At 42.5% G+C, this 24,542-nt stretch overlaps 1 protein-coding gene and 1 long non-coding RNA gene across 5 annotated transcripts in view; one reads left to right on the top strand and one right to left on the bottom strand.

The window, feature by feature from the left end:
* npr3 (natriuretic peptide receptor 3) overlaps window positions 1-24,542 on the top strand; it is a 153,188-nt gene that overhangs the window by 119,055 nt on the left and 9,591 nt on the right. For 2 of the 4 annotated variants that reach the window (XM_072497154.1, XM_072497153.1), the window contains exons 5-7: window positions 1,156-1,250; window positions 9,162-9,300; window positions 14,405-14,489. In XM_072497154.1, coding sequence (XP_072353255.1) covers window positions 1,156-1,250; window positions 9,162-9,300; window positions 14,405-14,489 — 319 coding nt within the window. Of the gene's footprint in view, window positions 1-1,155; window positions 1,251-9,161; window positions 9,301-14,404; window positions 14,490-14,758; window positions 14,984-24,542 lie in introns of those variants that run through there. The other 2 variants (XM_072497156.1, XM_072497155.1) reach the window with 2 other exon arrangements.
* The window catches only part of LOC140409073 (uncharacterized), a 40,710-nt gene continuing 30,438 nt past the window's right edge, over window positions 14,271-24,542 (bottom strand). The window contains exon 3 of the long non-coding RNA XR_011940275.1: window positions 14,271-14,516. This is a non-coding gene — a long non-coding RNA (uncharacterized lncRNA). The remainder of the gene's footprint in view (window positions 14,517-24,542) is intronic.

The following is a 24,542-nucleotide window of genomic DNA, read 5'->3' as shown; positions in this document are numbered from 1 at the left end:
AAGTTAATGCAAATGAACAATGAGTGAAATCTGAAAGAAATCAGAGAAATAGGACAGGTTGAATTCAGATCAGTAATAATGTTCTTTGAAATAATTTATGAATGTATATTAAAATCAGGCCAAACATTTTGAAGTGTAGGGCAGATTCATCAAAAAGATGTTGGGCTTTCGAAGGCTAAATTATGAGGACACATTTCATAAACTTGGCTTGTATTCCTTTGAGTATGCAAGATTTGTGGTTGATCTGATCAACGTGTTTAAAATATTGAAATAATTTAATATTTAGAGGGAAGATTTTTCCTCAAGAACAAGGGAACAAAATCTCACAGATAGAGCGAGGCCATTCTTGAGCAAAATGTGGAAGTATTTTTCACCCAAAGGATAGTAGAAGTCTGGAATTATCACCTCCAAAAGGCTGTGGAAGCTGAAACAATTGGAGCTTTCAAGGTGGAGAGGAATTTCTGTTAGGTTTAGAATCAAGTGATTCTAAATTGAATTGTCTGCTCCTGTTCCTATGTGGCTGTCTGGTAAGTTAATGTGATGTTGAGTTAATGTGATGTTGATATGTTATGATGGCAGACTATTGTCACTTCGGCACACCTGGGCATTTGTGGTATCATTCAAGTAATCTGATCACCTCAGAATAGGCAACTTGTTGAGTTGTCCTTTCCAGTTTTTGGTGAACTCTTCAACAGTTGAACTTTGGAAGGGACACAGTTCATGGACTGTTTGAGAAACACATCACAGTAGACCAGAGGGAGTGTGGTGGAATTTTCTCTGTCTGTCCAAACATATTTCAGACAAATCTGTATTTGAATTGGCTTCTATTCAGAATCCCTGTGCCTAAAAGAAAACAATGGCAAAATAGTTTTAATGCCTCCAAAGTTAATTATTGTTTAAAAAGTCATGTATTATAATAGCTGGAATTATCTAGCGTTCCGTGAACAAAATTAGAAAAAAATATCTGGAATGAATGCAGACTTTAGGAAAAAAATGACAATTTCTTTGGGAACGCCAACAAAAATTTTGGAAGAAGAATGGGATTTCCTGTTGTATATTTCTCCATGAATCTGTTGAATCATCTTTTGTTTCATTTGGAATTGAATAACTTTTGTAACTAATTGATTTAATCATTTGGTGCATTCCATTTATCAGGCATAGCAGGCCAGGTGTCAATTGATGCCAATGGGGACAGATATGGAGATTTCTCTGTGATAGCGATGACTGAACCTAGAACAGGAACGCAAGAGGTAACTAAAGTAGCACATTTTCTGCACCATTCGAGTGGTATGCATCAAAAACTATGAGAAATATTTGCATAAGAATTTTTGCTGTAAAAATGACACTGCTGTCTAATTCACAATAAAAATCCAATTTCTTGCTAATTGGAATATTCAATTGATTATTTACATTTGCAGATGGTTTAATTTAAATAGTTGCAAAGAAAACTTGTTGCAAAATAAATGTCAGGAATGTTATTTTCAGCATTCCTATTTTTGAAGGATAGTGACAACATTTTGGGCTTTAGACAGATGTCTTAATTTGATTGATGGTTTAATCACATGTTTTTAACTCAGATAATGGGTATTTGTGTACAGTTTATTCAATGTTCTTCTAATGTTAGTAATAGAAATGGGGAAAACACTTTAAGATGGGTGACTGGTTGGGATTGGGCACAAGTGAGGGTTAAAGGGGAATATTTCCTATCCCGCCGTGAGCTTGACTTCAACTTGCCAATTTTTGGGTTTTACTGAGGCGGGTTGAGATATGTTCAGACAGACCACTTTCTGGAAGCAGATTGGCATTTCAAATATTAATAAGGCGAAAAACCTTGAATTTAACTCAATCCAGCTGGTTTCCTGGGCCTCTGTAAACCTAGCTGCTACAGTGAAGCAAAGGCAACCAGGGAGAAGGCAAGAACAAGGAGGAGCTGAAATTCTTCCATCACCACCCCTGCCCATCCCCCACCCATTAAACTGTTCTCATGGCAAGCTCTTCCATCCTGTTAGGATCGTATCCCCCACCCCGCCCTTCCTTCCCCCTTCCCCTCCTCTCACTCACTCTTCACCCAGCAAACCCAGGTCAGCAATCTGACCTGCCCGCTCTTCCCACAACTCCACTAGAATGCCCCCTGCCCAATAGGAAACCTCTGTCAATCCAGCTGACCTCTGCGGAAATCTATCCCGTGCTTTGACGTTAAAACTCCCCTCAGCTTTTCTATGGTGGCCAGAGAGTTTATAGATTGTGTTTGCTGACATGAGGTTAATGAATTGTAACAGCCTGTATTTCTTGGGTCACAAGGTGAATTCACATGGTTCCAAATGCACTGACTGCTTTGCAATATCGTTCATTGCTTGGTTTGGGTGCATTTTCCATGTTCCGGTACATATACTGGGGTAATAGAAAATATATAATCATACCTACCAACTGAGCATCATATATGTATCAGAATCAATTGCTATATTTTATTCAGCAAAAGTTGTTTGTCCAGCTGTGATCCCAGAACAATACAAACATTTGCTCAGCAGAAGATTCCGTGTTGACAACTGAAATAAATTGTTGACCTTGCTTGATTGATTGACACCATTGAGTGGTTATAATAAGTTGTTCTTTCTTATTTTGATCCCTTTTGTTAATGTCCCAATGTGTATTTGGACAAGATTATGAGGTGTGAAGTGTTTCAATCCTTTGTTATTGATAATTTAATGGTCTGTCTAATTGACACTTTTGTACAGTTGAAGGAACTGCATTTATTTCAAAGAATATTTCTGAGTGGGTGATTTTTTTCTTCTCAGTAGTTCCACATTTGCTATATGGTTTATTGGTTGTGTGCATGGTGTATACAGGGTGAATGGGCATGGAAGAAGCATGAGTCGGCATGGAGAGTACAATAGGTTGGGGTTTACAAGTTGCTGTGGAAGGTACAATGGGACTGAAAACTTGTGTTATGGGCCAGGGTTTAGAGAACCCCAAAGTGTATCATGGAGTTCACCTGACCCACAACTTTTAATAGATTGTGGTATGGGGAGCACACAGCTCACTCTGCAGGTGTGGTACAGCAGAAATAGAAAAGTATTTTTTAAAGCAAAACAATGTTTATTCTATGAACTCAAGTTAACCTTTTTAAAACATACAGTGAACATCTTAGCAACCATCAATTCAAATACAACCCTCAAAGAATACAATACTAAGTAATTCTTAAGCTTTCCTTTTAACATCCAACGGACTTAAAATAAAACCTTTCAGCAGAAGCACATCGGGTTAAAGTCACTACTAAGAGCAGTTATTAGTTTTAAATCACCAAAGGATCGATTTACATTCTTTAGATTACAGAGAGAGACTCTAATACACCTTCTGGCTGTGATTGCAGCTATCCAGCTCTGAAAACGAAACTAAAACACACCCTGCAGCAAACAGCCTAAAATGAAAGTAAAAAGCTGACACAGCCCAGCTCCACCCAGTCTCTGACATCACTGCAGTAGTAAATACCCATTTCTTGAAGGTACTCTCACTATAGATATTTACATACACACCCATTTATAAACACCCATTTCGTAAAGGTACACTCACATGACACCTCCCCCCAAGAAAAAAAAATAAACCATCAACTTCAAGATGGTTTCATTTTTCACCTTATCAATATCCTTTAAGAAATGCACACAGTAAATATACATTTTCGTTTAAAAAAAACCCAACACACGCAAACAGATATAATAATATAGTCCATTTTTGTTCTTCTTCCTCCAACTGAAATCCTTCTCGATTGACAGTCTCTTTAAACAAGAAGGTCCTTGCCCGATCCATCCATTTCTCTACGCCTCGACATTTCTGTTTAAAGTCAGATACTTTAGTTCAATCTGATCACAGAGTCCCTTGTAATTCTCCAACACATGAGCATTGGTTATCACAGCTTTCAGGCCGTCAGTTGCCTGTTGAAAGTCCGCTGTCCACTGAAATTTTTGACGTTTCTTCAGCAAGTTACCAGTGGAGCAACCACGCTACAAACGTTTTTCACAAATGTTCGATCAAATCCACTCATGCCAAGAAATCGCATTATTTCTCTTTGTCTTGAGGGCATCGGAAACTCCTCAATAACTGTTAGTTTCACATCCCGTGTGACCATTCGACCCTGTCCGATTGTATGGGCAAGGAAAGTGACTTGAGCTTTTCCAAATTCACTTTTGGCTAGCTTTATCACCAAACCCGCCTCCTGAAGTTGATCAAATAACTCCATCAGATGTTTTAAATGTTCTTTCCATGTCTGGCTGAAAATTACCAGATTGTCGAAGTATACCGCACAATTGGGTAATCCTGAAACAACTTTGTTAGTTAACCGTTGAAATGTGGCTGGGGCGTTTTTCATGCCAAATGGCATAACTTTGAATTGGTATATACCATCTGGAGTCACAAAAACTGAAATCTCCTTCACCCTTTCGGATAAAGGTACCTGCCAGTAACCTTTAAGTAAATCCAGTTTGGAAATAAAAGCTGATTGTCCCACTTTCAATCCTCCAAACGCGGGATAGGAGAAGAGTCTGTTCTTTTAACTCCATTAAGCTTTCTATAGTCCACACACAACCGTTGGGTACCGTCTGGTTTAGGTACCATCACTATGGGTGAGCTCCATTGGCTGCAACCCCTTTCAATTGTGCCATTTTAAAGCATACTCTCAATCTCTTTGTTAACCTGTGCCAATTTTAAAGGGTTAAGTCTGTCTGGATGTTGTTTGATTGGAACAGCATTTCCCACATCCACATCATGTATAGCCATTTTACTACTTCCCAATTGATCTCTATAAACTTGCCCACGTGATATCTATTAATAACTATTTCAGATCAGTCCGTTTGTCCTCTGGAAGGTAACTCAACAATTTATCCCAATTTTTAAGAACATCCTCGTTTTCCAATTTAATTTGAGGTATGTCAAATTCACAGTCATTTGGACTTGGTTCATCACTTTGAGTTAGAATCATTAAAACCTCCTTTTTCTCTCCTTCCCTTTCAAAGTACCTTTTAAGCATATTCACAGGTCATACTTGGTGAGACTTCCTTCTTTCTGGTGTTTTTACCACATAATTCACCTCACTTAATTTCCTTTCAATCTGATAAGGTCCCCAAATCATAGCTTTTAAAGGTTCACCGACCACTGGTAACAACACTAAAACTTTACCTCCACAGGCAAAACTACGAACTTTGGATTTCTTGTCCGCTACCTGTTTCATCACATTTTGTGCAACTTTTAAATGTTGTCCAGCCAATTCACCTGCTGTATTTAATTGTTCCCTAAAATTTGACACGTAATCCAATAATGTAATTTCAGATTTCTCACTCACCAATTTTTCCTCAATCAATTTAAGTGGTCCTCTTACCTCATGACCAAAAGTTAGTTCAAAAGGACTAAATTTGATTGACTCATTGGGTGCATCCCTAATTGAAAACAGTACGAATGGAATTACTTTATCCCAAACCTCTGGATAATCGTGACAACAAGCCCTCAACATTTTCTTTAATATCTGAAGCCACCTTTCTAACGCTCCCTGAGATTCTGGATGTTACACACTTGATTTAAATTGTTTTATTCCTAAGCTATCCATAACTTCTTTGAATAACCTTGAGGTAAAATTTGATCCTTGGGCTGATTGTATTTCTGTGGGTAGTCCATATCTAGTAAAGGATTTAAGTAACTCCTCCACAATAAGAACATAAGAAGTAGGAGCAGGAGTAGGCCATCTGGCCCCTTGAGCCAGCTCCACCTTTCCATGAGATCATGGCTCATCTTTTGTGGACTTAGCTCCACTTTGCGGCCTGAACACTATAACCCTTAATCCCTTTATTCTTCAAAAAACTATCTATCTTTATCTGTAAAACATTTAATGAAGGAGCCTCAACTGCTTCACTGGGCAAGGAATTCCATAGATTCACAACCCTTTGGGTGAAGAAGTTCCTCCTAACCTCAGTCCTACATCTACTTCCCCTTATTTTGAGGCAATGCCCCCTAATTCTGCTTTCACCCGCCAGTGGAAACAACCTGCCCGCATCTATCCTATCTATTCTCTTCATAATTTTATACTTTTCTAGAAAATCCCCCCTCATCCTTCTAAACTCCAACGAGTACAGTCCCAGTCTACTCAACCTCTCCTCATAATCCAACCCCGTCAGCTCTGGAATTAACCTAGTGAATCTCCTCTGCGCACCCTCCAGTGCCGGTACGCCCTTTCTCAGGTAAGGAGACCAAAACTGAACACAATACTCCAGGTGTGGCCTCACTAACACCTTATACAATTGCAGCTTAACCTCCCTAGTCTTAAACTCCATCCCTCTAGCAATGAAGGACAAAATTCCATTCGCCTTCTTAATCACCTGTTGCACCTGTAAACCAACTTTTTGCGACTCATGCACTAGCACACCCAGGTCTCTCTGCACAGCTGCATGTTTTAATATTTTATCATTTAAATAATAATCCCTTTTGCTGTTATTCCTACCAAAATGGATAACCTCACATTTGTCAACATTGTATTCCATCTGCCAGACCCTAGCCCATTCACTTAACCTATCCAAATCCCTTTGCAGACTTGCGGTACCCTCTGCACTTTTGCTTTACCACTCATCTTAGTGTCGTCTGCAAACTTGGACACATTGCCCTTGGCCCCAACTCAAAATCATCTATGTAAATTGTGAACAATTGTGGGCCCAACACTGATCCCTGAGGGACACCACTAGCTACTGATTGCCAACCAGAGGAATACCCATTAATCCCCACTCTTTGCTTTCTATTAATTAACCAATCCTCTATCCATGCTACTACTTTATCCTTAGTGCCGTGCATCTTTATCTTATGCAGCAACCTTTTGTGTGGCTCCTTGTCAAAGGCTTTCTGGAAATCCAGATACACCACATCCATTGGCTCCCCGTTATCTACCGCACTGGTAATATCCTCAAAGCATTCCACTAAATTAGTTGGACACGACCTGCCCTTTATGAACCCATGCTGCATCTGCCCAATGGGGCAATTTTCATCCAGATGCCTCGCTATTTCTTCCTTGATGATAGATCCCAGCATCTTCCCTACTACCGAAGTTAGGCTCACTGGCTTATAATTATCCGCTTTCTGCCTACCTCCTTTTTTAAACAGTGGTGTCACGTTTGCTAATTTCCAATCCGCCGGGACCACCCCAGAATGTAGTGAATTTTGGTAAATTATCACTAGTGCATTTGCAATTTGCCTAGCCATCTCTTTTAGCACTCTGGGATGCATTCCATCAGGGCCAGGGAACTTGTCTACCTTTAGCCCCATTAGCTTGCCCATCACTACCTCCTTAGTGATGACAATCATTTCAAGGTCCTCACCTGTCATAGCCTCATTTCTATCAGTCACTGGCATGTTATTTGTGTCTTCCACCATGAAGACCGACCCAAAAAACCTGTTCAGTTCCTCAGCCATTCCCTCATCTCCCATTATTAAATCTCCCTTCTCATCCTCTAAAGGACCAATATTTACCGTAGCCACTCTTTTTTGTTTCATATATTTGTAGAAACTTTTACTATCTGTTTTTATAATGGGAGCAGGTTTACTCTCATAATCTATCTTACTCTTCTTTATAGCTTTTTTAGTAGCTTTCTGTTACTCCCTAAAAATTTCCCAGTCCTCTAGTCTCCCACTAATCTTTGCCACTTTGTAAGTCTTTTCCTTCAATTTGATACTCTCCCTTATTTCCTTAGATATCCTCGGTTGATTTTCCCTCATTCTACCGTCCTTCCTTTTCGTTGGTATAAACCTTTGCTGAGCACTGTGAAAAATCGCTTGGAAGGTTCTCCACTGTTCCTCAACTGTTTCACCATAAAGTCTTTTCTCCCAGTCTACCTTAGCTAGCTCTTCTCTCATCCCATTGCAATCTCCTTTGTTTAAGCACAAAACACTAGTGTTTGATTTTACCTTCTCACCCTCCATCTGTATTTTAAATTCCACCATATTGTGATTGCTCTTTCCGAGAGGATCCCTAACTATGAGATCATTAATCAATCCTGTCTCATTACACAGGACCAGATCTAGGACTGCTTGTTCTTTCGTAGGTTTCATTACATACTGTTCTAGGAAACTATCGCGGATACATTCTATAAACTCCTCAAGGCTGTCTTGACTGACCTGGTTAAACCACTCAACATGTAGATTAAAATCACCCATGATAACTGCTGTACCATTTCTACATGCATCGGTTATTTCTTTGATTATTGCCTGCCCCACCATAATGTTACTATTTGGTGGCCTACAGACTATTCCTATCAATTACTTTTTCGCCTTACTATTCCTGATTTCCACCCAAATGGATTCAACCTTATCCTCCATAGCACCGATGTCACCCGTTACTATTGCCCGGATATCATCCTTAAATAACAGAGCTACACCACCTCCCTTACCATCCACTCTGTCCTTCCGAATAGTTTGATACCCTCGGATATTTAACTCCCAGTCTTGACCATCCTTTAACCATGTTTCAATAATGGCCACTAAATCATAGTCATTCACGATGATTTGCGCCATCAACTCATTTACCTTATTCCGAATACTACGAGCATTCAGGTAAAGTACACTTATGTTGGCTTTTATACCTCTGTTTTGAATCTTAACACCTCGATCAGTAACCTCTCCCAAGTTACATTTCCTCTTAACTCCAACCCGCACCTACCTTCTCCAGAGCAAAAGCTGTGTGTGACTGAATGCTTTAAACTGAGGTGGGTCTGCCAAGTCAATATATTTCCTGCTTCTAGCTACATACCCTGGTAATGAAAATCCAACCCTGTGAGTCTTTGATGCAGCAGTGGAGTGTCAGCTTTGATTTTTTGAGATCCAGTCCTGGAGTGGGATATGAACCCTGAAACATTTTGACTCAATTATGAAAGAGTGCTACCGACTGAGTCCCAGCTGACCAAAAAAATGATTTGTTTCAAGTAAATTTTGTGGTTGTTTGTGAGAGTGAAAATTACTCAGTGGTCTTGCAGCTAAATTCCAAATAATATAGTGAAATAAGCACGAAGAAGAAATAAACAAAAGATATTGTAGACCATAGTCGTGGTGAAATGCATGACATAAATGTAGGTTTCAACACAGTGAAAGGAATTTTAATCGCCCAAATTCTTAAAGTTTCTTTGCTTCTATGATTATAGGTAATAGCTGACTACTATGGCTTGAACGGCACCTTTGAAGTCAGGCCAAATGTGAGGCTCCTCTGGGCAAATGGAATGCCACCTCCAGATGAACCTAGCTGCGGCTTTACAAAGGACCATACTGCTACCTGTAAATCATGTAATTTCTCGTCAAACATTTTCTCCTATTTCTGGGTGATTTAGGGGACTGTATTGTCACGTTGCATTTTTTTCCCCAAAGCAGAATATCAATGTAACATGTTGAATGAGTGGTTTAAATTTTTAAAAATTCCTTTATGGGATATGGGCATCGTTGGCTCGATCAACATTTATTGCCCATCCGTCGTTGCCCTTGGGAAGGTGGTAGTGAACTGCCTCCTTGAACTGCTGCAGTCCCTGAGGTGCTGGCACACCCACTGTGCTGTTAGAAAAGGAGTTCCAAGATTTTGACCCAGCGGCAGTGAAGGAACGGTGATACATATCAAAGTCAGGATTGTGAGTGACTTAGAGGGGAACCTCCAGGTGGTGGTATTCCCAGGTATCCTTTTAGATGATAGTGGTCATAGGTTTGAAGGGTGCTACCTAAGTAACCTTTGTTGAGTTCATTCAGTGCATCTTGTAAATGGTACATGGCTGCCACAGTTTATCGGTCGTGGAGAGAGTGAATGTTTCTGGAAGGGGTAGCAATCAAGTTGGCTGCTTTGCCCTAGATGGTGTAAAGGTTCTTGAGAATTGTTGGAGCTGCACTCATCCAAGCAAGTGGAGAGTTTTCCATTACACTCCTGAGTTGTGCCTTGTAGATGGTGGACAGACTTTCGGGAGTCAGGAAGTGAGTTACTCACCGCAGGATTCCGAGCCTTTGGCTTGCTCTGGTAGCCACATTATTTATTTGGCTAGTCCAGTTGAGATTTCTGGTCAATGGTAAGCCTGCAAGATGTTGATAGTGGGGATTCAGCAATAATAATGTCATTATATGACAAGGGACGATGGTTAGATCCTCTCTTGTTGGAGATGGTTATTGCCTGGCACTTGTGTGGCAGAAATGTTACTTACCACTTGGCAGCCCAAGCCTGTATATTGTCAAGGTCTTGCTGCATTTGGACATGGACTGCTTCAGTATCTGAGGAGTCTCAAATGATACTGAACATTGTGTAATCATCAGCGAACAACCCCTCTTCTGACTTTATGATGGAAGACAGGCCATTGATGAAGCAGTTGAAGATGGTTGGGACTAGGAAACGAACCTGAGGAACTCCTGCAGTGATGTCCTGGAGCTGAGGTGATTTACCTTCATCCACCACAACCATCTTCTTTTGTGCTGGGTATTACTCTAACCCGCAGAGGGGTTTCCCCCGGTTTCTCACTGACTCCAGTTTTGCTGGGATTCCTTGATGCCACACTCGGTCAAATGCTGCCTTGATGTCAAGGGCAGTCAATCTCACCTCACCTCTGGAGTTCAGCTTTTTGTCCATTTTTGAACCAAGGCTGTAATGAGGTCAGGAGCTGAGTGACCCTGGCGGAACCCAAACTGAATATCAATGAATAAGTTATTGCTGAGTAAGTGCCATTTGATAGCTTATCCTGTTGATAACCCCGCCCACCACTTTATTGATGAGTGAGAGTAGACTGATGGGGCAGTCATTGACGGATTGAATTTAATAAGAACATAAGACATAGGAGCAAATTTACGCCATTTGGCTCTTCAAATCTGCTCTGCCATTTGATCATGGCTGATACGTTTCTCATCGCCATTCTCCTGCTTTCTCCCCACAACCCTTAATCCCCTTATTAATCAAGAACCTATCTATCTCTCCCTTAAAGACACTCAGTAATTTGACCTCCACAGCCTTCTGTGGCAATGAATTCCACAGATTCACCGCTCTCTGACTGAAAAATCCCTTCTCATCTGAGTTTTAAAGGATCATTCATTTAGTCTGAGGCTGTGCGCTCGGGTTGTAGTTTTTCATATAAGTGGAAACATCTTCCCTTGTCCAGTTCATCTTGGCCTCTCAGTATTTTGTAAGTTTCAATAAGATCCCTCCTCATCCTTCTAAACTCCATTGAATCCAGACAGAGAGCCCTCAACCGCTCCTCATATGACATGCCCTTCATTCCTCGGATCATTCTTGTGATCCTCCTCTGATCCCCTCTAAGAACAGCACATCCTCACTTAGACACGGGGCCCAATATATGGGAGGCACGGTAGCACAGTGCTGTTGCTTCACAGCGCCAGGGACCCAGGTTCGATTTTTGGCTTGGGTCCCGGTCTGTGTGGAGTCTGCACGTTCTCCCCGTGTCTGCGTGGGTTTCCTGCGGGTGCTCTGGTTTCCTCCCGCAAGTCCGGAAAAACGTGCCTGTTAGGCGAATTGGACATTCTCAATTCTCCCTCTGAGTTCTCCCCAACAGGCGCCGTAGTGTGGTGACTCGGGGATTTTCACAGTAACTTCATTGCAGTGTTAATGTAAGCCTACTTGTGACACTAATAAATATTATTATTACAAAACCGTTCACAATATTCCACATGGGGTCTGTCCAGAGCCTTATACATCCTCAGCAGTACATCCCTACTCTTGTACGCTAACATTGCATTTACCTTCCTAATTACCAACTGAACCTACATTTTAACCTTAAGCAAATCCTTAACTAGGATTCCTAAGTCCCTTTGTGCTTCAGATTTCCAAAGCCTTTTCCCATTTAGAAAACAGTCTATGCCTCTATTCTTCCTGCCAAAGTGCATAACATCACACTTTTCCACATAGTATTCCATCTATCAGTTCTTTGCCCACTCTCCTAGCCTGTCCAAGTCCTCCTGCAGCTTCCCTGCTTCCTCAACACTATCTGTCCCTCTACATATCAGTGTATCATCTGCAAACTTAGCAACAATGCCCTCAGTTTCTTCTTCCAGATCATTAATGTATATCGTGAATAGTTGTGGTCCCAACACTGGCCCCTACAGAACACCACCAGTCAATGGCTGCTATCATGAAAAAGACCTCTTTATCCATTCCTCAGCCTAATTTTCTATTGGTCCAATGTTCATTCTTGCCTCTCACTTACCTTGTATATGTCGAAATAAACTCTTGCAATCTTCTATTATATTACTAGCTAGCTTACACTCATATTTCACATTCTCCCCCCTTATTGCCTTTTTAATTTGTCCTGCTTTTTGTCTACAAGATATACCTGGGCAATTTTCCACAATTCTGAGTGGATGCCAGTGTTGTAGCTGTGCTGGAACATATTGGCTAGGAGTGCAGCAAGTTCTGAAGTACAAGTCTTCAATACTATTGCTGGAATATTGCCAGGGCCCATAGCCTTTGCAATATCCAGTGTCTTCAGCCATTTCTTGCTATCACTTGGAGTGAATCGAATTGGCTGAAGACTGACATCTGTGATGCTGGGGACCTCCGGAGGAAACTGAGATAGATTAACCACTCGGCAGTTCTGACTGAAGATTGTAGCGAGTGCTTCAGCCTTATTTTTTGCACTGATGTGCTGGGCTCCTCCATCATTGAGCATGGGGATATTTATGGAACCTCCTCCTCCAATGCATTGTTTAATTGTCCACCACCAGTCACAGCTGATGTGGCAGGACTGCAGAGCTTAGATCTGATCCATTGGTTGGGGATCATTTAGTTCTGTCTATTACTTGCTACTTATGCTGTTTGGCACATCAGTGATCCTGTGTTGCAGCTTCACCAGGTTGATACCTCATTTTTCGGTATGCCTGGTGTTGCTCCAGACATGCACTCTTCATTGAACTAAGGTTGTTCCACCAGCTTGGTGGTAATGGCAGAGTGGGGGATATGCCAGGCCATGAGGTTACAAACTGTGGTTGAGTGCAGTTCTGCTGCTGATGATGGCTCACAGCAGCTCATGGATGCCCAGTTTGAGTTGCTAGATCTGTTCTGAATCTATCTCATTTAGCACGGTGGTAGTACCACACAACAAATGTAAAGAATCCTCAATGTGAAGACGGGATTTTCTTCTTCACAAGGTGGTCACTCCTACCGATACTGTCATGGACAGATGCATCTGCAACATGCAGGTTGGTGAGGATGAAGGCGAGTATATTTTTCCCTCTTGTTGGTTCCCTCACCACCTGCTGCATTCCCAGTCTAGCAGCTATGTTCTTTAGGGCCTGGCCAGTTCAGTCTATAGTGGTGGTATTGAGCCACCACTCTTGGTAATGGCCTTTGAGAGTACATTGTGCGCCCTTGCCACCCTCTGGGCTTCCTCTAAGTGGTGTTCAATATGGAGGAGTACTGATGCATCACCTGAGGAGTAGTAATCAACTGGAGATTTCCTTCCCCATATTTGACCTGGTGCTATGTGACTTCATGGGGTCCAGACGATGTTGAGGACTTAAAGGGCAACTCCCTTCCGACTGTATACCACTGTGACCTCTGCCGGTGGGACAGGACATATTCAGGAATAGTGATGGTGGTGTCCATGAAATGAAATGAAAATCGCTTATTGTCACAAGTAGGCTTCAATGAAGTTACTGTGAAAAGCCCCTAGTCGCCACATTCCGGCTCCTGTTCGGGGAGGCTGGTACGGGAATTGAACCGTGCTGCTGGCCTGCCTTGGTCTACTTTAAGTATGACTATGTCAGACTTGACAAGTCTGTGAGACAGCTCTCTCAATTTTTCCACAAGCCCCCAGATGTTAGTCAGTAGAGATTTGCCTGATCGACAGGGCTGTACCATTATCGTTCCAGTGCCTAGGTCGATGCCACGTATCCGTTCAGTTTCATTCGTTTTTGTTCCACAGCAGATGAATACAACTGAGTGGCTTGCTAGGTCATTTCAGCGAGCATTTAAGAATTAACCACATTGCTGTGGGTCTAGAGTCACATGTAGGCCAGAAGTCACATGTGGGCCAGACCAGGTTTCCTTCCCGAAAGGGCATTAGTGAACCAGATGGATTTTTATGACAAATCAAACGATTCAACTTTTAATTTTAGATATGTTATTGAGCTTTGAAATTCCACCATCTGCATTACCCGGAGTCTCTGGATTACTAGTCAACCAATAACACTATTGTGCCACAGCTTCCCCATATTACCTAAGACACACTGGAATCAATCTGCAGTGAACTTTTTAACTTGCTTTGAGTTCAGGCGATATATTCATTGTAGGGTAGCATTTTTAATTCGCAACAAAATGTGCAACGGATCGAGAAATGCATTTTCTGAACAGCAACATTGTTTTATCTGAATACATATTTGATGTGAACAGTAACTACTTGTTTGTTCTGCGTAGGTGGGCTTGGAGAGTCTGCAGTCACAGGCATTGTAGTCGGCTCATTGCTGGGATGTGCGTTGCTGCTGGCATTTTATTTGTTCAGGTAGGAAGTGCTATTTGGAAATGGAGCCTGGGGGAGGGAAACAAAACAAAACATTGGATTTTCTTTCATGAACAAATGTATGCATAGAATTATTCTTCTACTTAATGATCAAGGACAGTTTGAGGAGGGAGCACTTTGGGTCCAGAGTGCTACTCTCATTGTACTTATTAAAAAAACGTATGTTGGTGAAAATGTGCCATGGCATTTTATTCTTTGTCAAATTTCTTGTAACAATGAATATAGAATCCCTAATGAATAGTATTTTCCAGAGTTCAGGAGGCTTTTGGTGCACCTCTGGACTGATTTGAATGAATGAAGATGTTGGAGGATACAACACGGTCCTCCAAATCAGTGATGTCACCAAGTGATTGACATGCCAGAGGTCAAAAATGTGGTGATTCTGAAATAAATGTGAAGATATAAAATAATACATCCATGATAACAATATATATGAAGTTGACAATAAAGGACTGTACAGCACTCGCTGGACTTTATTTTCTTTGTACTAAGTTATTTTGTATGTTTTATTTTGAGCTAAAATAGAAGAAATAAATGGAAATATCCTTCACAAAATCATTTCTCATGGTCTTCTAAAGAGCCAGTGTTTAAACTCGAATGACTTGGGTCGACTCTATCATTTCATCTCCCCAGTGAATACCACACTCCAGTGTTAATGGTGAAAGGTAAACTGCAATGGAATGTAGTCTTACTGATGGAGGTCAGAGTGTTATAGCCTGAGGCGAGGTTCTATGATTTGAGGGCAAAGTGCAATACAAGGGCAGCACAAAAGGCAAGGGTTTCCTATTCCCACTTTTCAGCACCACTTCATAAGCTTTCTGTGTCTTTCTTCTTCCTTTATTAACGTAGGCGTTGTGTAACCGGCCATGTCTTTAGGAAGTAGGGGCCAAGTCAGCAAATGTAGGGAAGTTTAATTTAGCACAGTGATCCGTAATTAAATGTGGTCTCCAAATCTGTCCGTCTAATCTGTCTCAGTGAAGTTAATGAATGGATACAATTAGAATCCTTATCCACAAAGTTGCCAAAGGCTGTTCAAGTCTGAACTAATCAGACTTTCTTGCAGTATTTCATGCTGCTGTCATTGTACTTCCCTGCGACTTAAATAATACAGGAAAGACAGAGGGAAGGTGCGGGGGGGGGGGGGGATTAGTTATCACGAAGGCATGAATACTCTATTAATGAATAATTCCAAAATAGAAGAGGTTGAATATATTATATTTTCAAATAGGGGTTAGTGTAATTTAGTCAGAGTTAAATAATCCTCCAGCCCAGCCTTCTAGACATGAATGATTTGGAAAACTTGATAAAATAGAATGGAAGGCACAAGTTTAATAACTGCAATGATGTTGTAAGGATATGTTTTGATCTCCAGATGTACTTAAAAGTTAGAGTTTAAAGGTGTAATTATTGGATGTTGTAGGCAGTCTCACCCTCTGAGAGTGGAAAGTTTGACAATTGTCTTGTAAGTATATATTCCTTTATCTTTAGAAGCAGGCCCATTTAGTTTATTCAAAGTACCCAATGGAGAAGGATCCCGAAAAGGAATTCATTGACTGCAAAGATTTTAGGTGAATTAAGCCATCGAACTGTATGAGTGGTAGAGTATAGTTTAGTATTTTTACATTTTCTGTCTGAACTGCAGTGGGCTATTCTGGTCCTAAACTTCACTTGCATGGAATCATAGTTTGATGTTGTGCAGAAGGAGGCCATTCACCCTACCCTGATTATCTGGTATTTTGATAGGGCTAACCAATTCATTTCCCCTGCTCTTTCTCGTACTGAATCAATAGAAAATCCTCTCCCTTCGAGTACTTATCCAATTCTCTTTTGAAAGTAATTATTGAATCTTCTTCCATTAGTCTTTCAGGCAGTGCATTCTAGATGCTAACAACTTAACTGTATAATTAAAATGGGCTGGATTCTCCGTTTTAGTGGCAGAGTGTTGACGCCGTCATAAATGCTGGAGCGTTTTACGACAGCGTCATCTGGCCACGAGGAGCAGCGGTCCCCCAATCCACAGGGGGCAGCAGGGCACTGGAGCACTTCATGCCACGGCCGGTGTGGGCGCGCGCATGCACGTCACGGCTGGCGTGGGTCCGCGCATGTGCGTAGGTTGCCAACTCCGCGCCGGCCCCCACGCAATATGGAGGAGTCCTACAGGGGTCCAGCACGGAGGAACATAGCCCCCCCCCCGGAATTAACCCGCCCGCCGATCGGTAGCCCCCGATCGCGGAGTCGGATGCCCACTCCCCCACACCAGGACTGCCCCCACAGCAAGAACGCCGAGGTCCTGCCGAGGAGGACCACACGTGAACGACGCCGGCAGGACTCGGTTGAACTCGGCGGGCACTCGGCCCGTTGAGCACGGAGAATCGTGGTCCCCGACCGGCGCCGCGGCGACCACGCCAGCGCCATTGGCACCGATTCTCCGGTCGCCGGAGAATCGGCAGCCAGGCGTCGGAGCGGCGTTGTGCCCCCCCACCCCCCCCCCCCCGCCGATTCTCCGACCCAGCGCGGAATTTGAGAATCCCGCTAATGTTTCCACTTGCCACCTCTAATACTTGTACCAATCACCTTAAGTCTGTGTCCTCTGGTTACTTACCCTTCTGCTACTGGAAGGAGTTTTTCCTATGACTTATGACGGAGATGAGGCAAAACATATTCTCTCAGAGGTTCGTGAATTTTTGGAACTGCCTCCTCCAGAGAGCAAGGGATGCAGGGTCAATGAATAATTTTATGGTAGAGGGAACTAGATTCTTGACTAAGAGGGGAGCCAAAGGGTTAGGGGGAAGGCAGGAAAATGTAGTTGAGGCCACAATCAGATCAACCATGAACTTACCAATTAGTTGGAGCATGATTGAAAGGGCAAATGATCTAATCCTACTCCTAATTCAGATGTTGTATTAAAGTACACAACTCTATGTAGAGTTCTGAGTGCCAAACTATCGGAAGGATGTCCACACATTGGAGAGAGTGCAGAAAGAGATTTACAAGAATAGTCCCAGGAATAAGAGACTTCAGTTATGAGGCTAGATTAAAGAGGCTGGGACTATTTTCCTTGGAGAGAAGAAGGTTGAGAGGAGATCTGCGATATGTTCAAAATCATGGACAGAGTAGATTGGGAGAAATTAAATGAAATGTAAATGAAAATTGTTTATTGTCACAAGTAGGCTTCAAATGAAGTTACTGTGAAAAGCCCCTAGTCACCACATTCCGGCGCCTGTTCGGGGAGGCTGGTACGGGAACTGTTCCCACTTATAAAAGGATCAAGAAAAAAAGGGCCTAGATTTGCAAAAGAAGCAAATGTGATGTGAGAAAAGTCTTTTCACACAGCGAGTGTTTCAGGTTAAGAATGAGTTGCCTGGGAGTGTGGTGGAGCCAGATTCAATCAAGGTATTCAAGAGGATATTGGAGCACTACTTGAATAGAAACAATATTTAGGGTACGGGAAAAAAGGACAGAGAAATGGCACTATGTTTTGATGCGCATTTGGAGAACCAGTGCAGATACGATGGGCCAAATTCCTTCTGCACTGTAACAATCTGTGATTCTGAACCCTTCATGATTTCGGACATCTCTATCAAATCTACTCATACCTTTTTGTGCTGTAGTGAGAACAACTAAACCTCTGCAGTTTGTCTGCATAACTGAACTCCCTCGTCCCTGCAATCATTGCAGTAAACCGCTTTTGCAAGGGTTTGACATCTTTGCTGAGATGCGATGCCCAAAATTGGACAATGAAGCCCAATCAGTGATTTAAATTGGTTCAGCATAACTTCCTTGATTCTGTACTCTGTGCCTCCATTAATAAAGCAAAGAATCCCTTATGTTTTTTCAATAGCCTTTTCAACTTGTTCTGCCACCCTTGAAGATATATGTGCATACGCCCCCATTTCTCTCTGTTCCAACACCCACTTTTAAAATTGTATAATTTATTTCTATTGCCTCCCTTCATTCTTCTTATCAAAATATCACACTTCTCCGTGTTAGATTTCAACTGCTGTGTGTCTACCAATTTTACAATTCCGTCATTGTCCTCCCGAAGTGTGTTACTATCCTTCTCACTGTTTACTACATTTCCAAGTTTTGTGTGATCTATAAATTTGGATTATGCCGTGAATACCTACCTCTAGGCCACTAATATAGATTAAAAAGATAACACTGGAATACACCACAGTGTACTTTTCTCCTGTCTGAAAAACAAACTTTAATCCCGTGGGCTTCAATTTTGCTAACAGGTCTAATAAATCGTACCTTATCAGACAACTTTTGAAAGTTGCTAAATAGAAAATCAGATGCAGTACCTCCATTACCCTGTTCTGCTACTTTACCAAAGAACTCAGTTAAGTTCGTCAAGCTCGATACACACGTCTTTAACAAATTTATTTTATTCGTTGCCCAGAATTTTCCAAATGCTGGTTAATTTTGTCAGATTATGTCTGTAAAAGTTTCTCCACCACTTACATAAATCAGGCAGACCTGTAGTTGCTGAGTTCATCCCTTTTCCCTTATTTTTAACTGCAGTTGCTTGTCAAATTTAGACCTTACAAGCTTCAATATTTACTGCCCCTTTGCAGCTTGGATTCTGTTGTGGTGCTGGCCGCCCAGCTCCTCATCTCCAGATTGGTGAGCTGTCTGTCGGGGAGCACATTTTGCATTGGAATAATCTATAATGAAGAACCCAAACTAATGGTTTCCATTCATATTCCAATGTGGAAACTTCTATGTTGGGAGCATGTGCAAGTTCTTATTATTGTCTGCAACTTAAAATCTTGGCATGTTAAGATTCTTGCCAGAAACTCTAGTTTGTAAAATTACCATTCATAAAAGCAACGCGTCGTTGGAGTTTAAATAGAGAGATTTCACAGGGATGCTTAACAAAATTGCCATATATTTTTCCAACAAAATGAACTCCTGCTTCCTCATTGGGCTTTTTTGGTCGGATGCGGTGTGGAATTCATGGGGATTGAAATTTAATGCTTGAAAAGCCACGAGGAATCATTTTTATGCATCTCCTTGTATTTGGTTACAGAACTGTTTTAGCAGAGGGCTGGGATTAGCAGATTAGCAGTTTTTCTCTCTGCTCTGGCATAGAATCATAGAATTTACAGTGCAGAGGAGGCCATTCGGCCCATCGAGTCTGCACCGGCTCCTGGAAAGAGCACCCCACCCAAGCCCACACCTCCACGCCACCCCCACCACCCAGCAACCCCACCAACACATGATTTTGTGCATGGTTTGCACAATCTAAAGGAGTGTTTGAGGCAGAGAGGCTAGTTATAAATGTTTTCTTGAACATTTGTTCTATTTCTGCAAAAATCATAAGCACATTCCAAAAGTACGTGCTTAGGATTCTGTTAGAAACATTAAATCGAACCAATTTTGGTGAACGCATTGAACAGTGTTGCAACACATAACGATCAGAGGAATTCTTATTGAAGGGGAAAGGGGGAATTTTCTTCTGGCTTTCGTTAATCTTTATCTGAAATGTCCAGTAAGTTCTTAATTTCATTAAAGAGATTTTACGTGTATTTTTTTGAGCACCAAAGAGTAATTTTCCAACCATGCACTTGTGATGAGCAAACTTGCCCATCCCATATTACAAAATCACAGGCAGCATTTTTAATATGTGCTGGTGGCAGGTTCCCCGCTGCCAGTCTACACTGGAAAATTACCCCATTATGTAAAAAATGCAAAAAGAAACACATAATTCGAGACATCTATATAAATTAAAAATGTCTTGTAGCATGCTTTGTTGATTTTGGAAGTATTCTAGTAAAGAAACCCAGCACATCGGAAACAACCGCTGTCAAATATTTGTCCAGGAATGTGCTCTGAAGTCATTTCAAATTCAGATTGATCTGAAATGAAGCCAATTTGGATCTGTTTAGAATTATCCCAATTTGTCCAGTACCGAACTGTTACAATTTTAGGCACGGTTCACTGTCTGGTTCAGTTAAAAGGCAGCTTCAGATTTTGGAGCCCAGATGTTAAGCACAGTCAGAAGCTGGTTCCAGAAAGCTGGTCAAAACACCTGCACTCACATTCGAACTCAGAATTTTTTCTCTGCAGCTTCACAAAGGGGATTCTCCTTCATTCAAATGCTCAGTCAATGAAGAAACTAGAGGGAAAGCATTTTCTTCTGCATGTAAAGTGGGGAAAACAAGATTCTTGTTCAATTTTAAGTTCCATAATTTGCACAAATATGCATTTTATAGCTTTAGTCACAGATTTTCCAGACTGCACCTGTCGCATAGTCTCTTTAGTTGCTCAAGATGCATCAAAAGATCTTTTTTACGGATGCCATGTTATTGGCTAGTTTTTGATTATGCTGACTATTGGAATTGCTCCCAAAGATTTGTGTGCGTTGTTGTTCGCTGGTTATAAGTTTCTATGAAGGAAAAGAAAATCCCAGCCCTCTCTCTTCTTGCTTGTCGGCTACAGCAGGGAAGCTAACAACTGTTGTCAACTCATTAACAGTGCATCAGTGACCTGCACACAGCCAGCTGAAAAACTGTTTCTGATGTCACGATAAACAGTTTGGAAGTAGCCAGAGACACATTCATTTTGTGCCATGCTGACCTTAACTGCCAGAGACAGTGCAGCACATGTCCTGGTGTCAGGCTCCAATTCTCTCACCAACAATTAGCACTTGTAACTAATTTCATCCATGTTGAAATACAACTATCTCCCTTGTATAGAGAGGATATAAGACCATAAAACATAGGAATGAATTGGGCCACTCGGCCCATTGAATCTGCTCCGCCATTCAATCATGGCTGATATTTTTCTCATCCCCATTCTTCTGCCTTCTCCCCATGACCCCTGATCCCCTTATTAATCAAGAACCTATCTATCTCTGTCTTAAAGACACTCAGTAATTTGGCCTCCACAGCCTTTTGCGGCAAAGAGTTCCACAGATACACCACCCTCTGGCTGAAGAAATTCCTCCTCATCTCTGTTTTAAAGGATCATGGTGTCCTCTGCTTCTACTTTTTCCTACAAGTGGAAACATACTCTCTACATCTATCCTATCCAGCCTTGCAGTATCCTGTAAGTTTCAATAAGATTCCCCTTCATACTTCTAAACTCCGAGTACACACCCAGAGTCCCCAACCGTTCCTCATACGACAAGCTCTTCATTCCAGCGATCATTCTTGTGAACCTCCTCTGGCCCCTTTCCAAGGCCACCACATCTTTTCTTAGATACGAGGCCCAAAACTGCTCACAATACTCCAAATGGGGTCTGATCAGAGACTCAAATAGCCTCAGAAGTACATCCCTGGTCTTATATTCTGGGCATCTCGACATTGGGAATTTTCCCAAAAAGGCAAAGTGTCAAGATCGGTCAGAAAACCGTCATGTTGCAGAGAAACAGGCAGGTTTCCCGACGTGACCTTCCCACTCTTTGCTCTTTTTTTTGAAAAGGGCATGTTTTGCAGCATCATTGGGAAGGGCGGGGCCTAATCACGCCAGAAAATCCAGGTTTGGGGCGCCCAAACTGAAAGTGAAAGTAAAGACCCCCCCCTCACCACAGACATCGGGACCCTGCCCCACTTTGATGACAATTTCATCCCTCACGGCCTTCCCCCCTTCCCCCCTCGAGCATTGATCGCCAGCCTGCTTTCTCTCTCCCCCCCCAAGCATTGATCTCTGGCATTGCGGCCCTACCAATGGGTCACCCTTCATGTCCTGCCCCTAACATGCTCTGCCACTTAAAACCCCTCCCCCTTCAGACTCTGCCCCTTCCACTTCCCTGACAGTGGCAGGGTGACAGGGCATGACTCCAACCACCCGGGGGCTACAATGGCCTTCGAGCCCCCGGTGTGGTCATCACGTCTGGTCTCAGTTTGTGGAGATCAGTAGTGATTCCCGCGGACGCCACGTCATGCCGAAGCATAGGAACATAGTACGTCCCAGAGGAATTGCCGTCTTTGCCTATTAAAATCTATTTTAGTGGCCAGTACTGTGGCGCAGTGATTAGCATTGCTGTCTCACGCCGCCCAGGTCCTACGTTCGATCCCAGCTCTGGAGTTTGTGGAGTTTGCACATTCTCCCCATGTTTGCATGGGTTTCATCCCCACAACCCAAAGATGTGCAGTGTAGGTGGACTGGCCATGCTAAATTGCCCCTTAATTGGAAAAAAATGAATGCCCATTCATGTATCTGTCTAGATACATCTTAAATGACGCTATCGTGCCCGCCTCTACCACCTTCGCCGGCAATGCGTTCCAGGCACCCACCACCCTCTGCGTAAAGAACTTTCCACGTATATCTCACTGAAAATTTTCCCCTCTCACTTTCAACTCGTGACCCCTAGTAATTGAGTCCCCCACTCTGGGAAAAAGCTTCTTGCTATCCACCCTGTCTATACCTCTCATGATTTTGTAGACCTCAATGAGGTCCCCCTCAATCTCCGTCTGTCTAATGAAAATAATCCTAATCTACTCAACCTCCCTTCATAGCTAGCGCCCTCCATACCAGGCAACATCCTGGTGAACCTCCTCTACACCTTCTCCAAAGCATCCACATCCTTTTGGTAATGTGGCGACCAGAACTGTACGCAGTATTCCAAATGTGGCCGAACCAAAGTCTTATACAACTGTAACATGACCTGCCAACTATTGTACTCAATACCCCTTCCGATGAAGGAAAGCATGCTGTATGCCTTCTTGACCACTCTATTGACCTGCGCAGCCACCGGTACTGTGGCAACCTGGGTTGGCCACTTCCCGACTTAAAATGGAGGTCCGCAAAGACTACAGGGAAATTCAGCCAACACAGGCAAAAACTAGCAAGTGCAGAAATCCTGTGTATTAGAACTTGCAAAAGCCCAGACAGCACTGAAACTCACAGCCATCTGCATACTAATGAGCGATCCCCGGGAACAATCGAAACATTTGAGGTGAATAAGGCCAAGCCATACTCCTCGGCGCCAGCAGGAGCCAAGACAAAGGAAGGCCAACGAACACCTAGGGACCGCCCAGCGATCAGGGAACGACTCCAGTATTGGAGAAATCGATCCAAGTGATCAGAGCGTAGTCCAATCACTTGGAACCAGATACGGGGTCCGCCCCGAATGGCGCGAAGCCCCTGGGGTCTATAAAGTAAAGCCCCCAAGTTCAAATCGGTCTTGTTGGCAGGGTCACTCAGCAACTCGAATCAACCCTTGAGAGTGAACTGCCTAAGCTGCCGCATCAACCAAGTAAGCCTCAACGCACGCTACGAGATAGGCGCTCCGAGCTACCACTCCATACTAGCTTTTGAATCCTGCAGACTCAGATCGAACGAAAGGACATTTGTTCCCCTGACCTGGTGGGCCAGTTCCGAAGCTAAGTATAGGCCTTTTAGTGATAGAGAATAGGCTAGAAAATAGAGTTTATGCATGAGTAGTGATTTACTGTGTATAATAAATGTGTTTTGATATGAATCTTACTAATTGGTGTGTTGAGTTATTGATCAGTACTTGAACCTGAACCTCGTGGCGGTATCATAAAGATACCTGGCGACTCTAGAGCAAAGGTTATTGAAACAGAGCAACTTCAGTAAAGACACAACGGGCAATGAATTAAGAGCCAACCAAATTTAGTAACATATTACTGGCGACATCCTGACTGGACCCGACTTAGAAGTGGCCTAACCACTCTGGGAGAACCCAAAATTTGAATTAGAATCCAATTGGGAACAAAAAAAAAATTACAAGTGTTCAAGCAGTTCTGATCAATCCTCATAATTCGGAAGCGTGTTAATGCATGCGTAACTAACAGGGCTATAAGGTAAAACTGATAGATTTTTGTTGCGAAAAACTGTCGGGAGTTTGTGTTCCGCAAAATAGTGAAAGCCGTACCTGTAATTACAACACCGTCTTAGTACCCCTCGTTCCAAATATGAAGAGAGTATTTAGAGAGGAAAGATGGCAATGCAGGCAATGCAATGCCTCATGAACCCTGAAGAATTCGTGGTCGCAGCGATCAGCAGTAGAGTAGGTCAGTGTCCCGTTTGGGAAGAAGAGATCAGGAAATATCTTAAAGGGAA

This window comes from Scyliorhinus torazame, chromosome 3 (genome assembly GCF_047496885.1).
Source record: "Scyliorhinus torazame isolate Kashiwa2021f chromosome 3, sScyTor2.1, whole genome shotgun sequence".
Lineage (NCBI taxonomy): Eukaryota > Metazoa > Chordata > Chondrichthyes > Carcharhiniformes > Scyliorhinidae > Scyliorhinus > Scyliorhinus torazame.
Note: the sequence above shows the minus strand (reverse complement) of the source record. Positions and strands in the feature narration are given on the sequence as shown.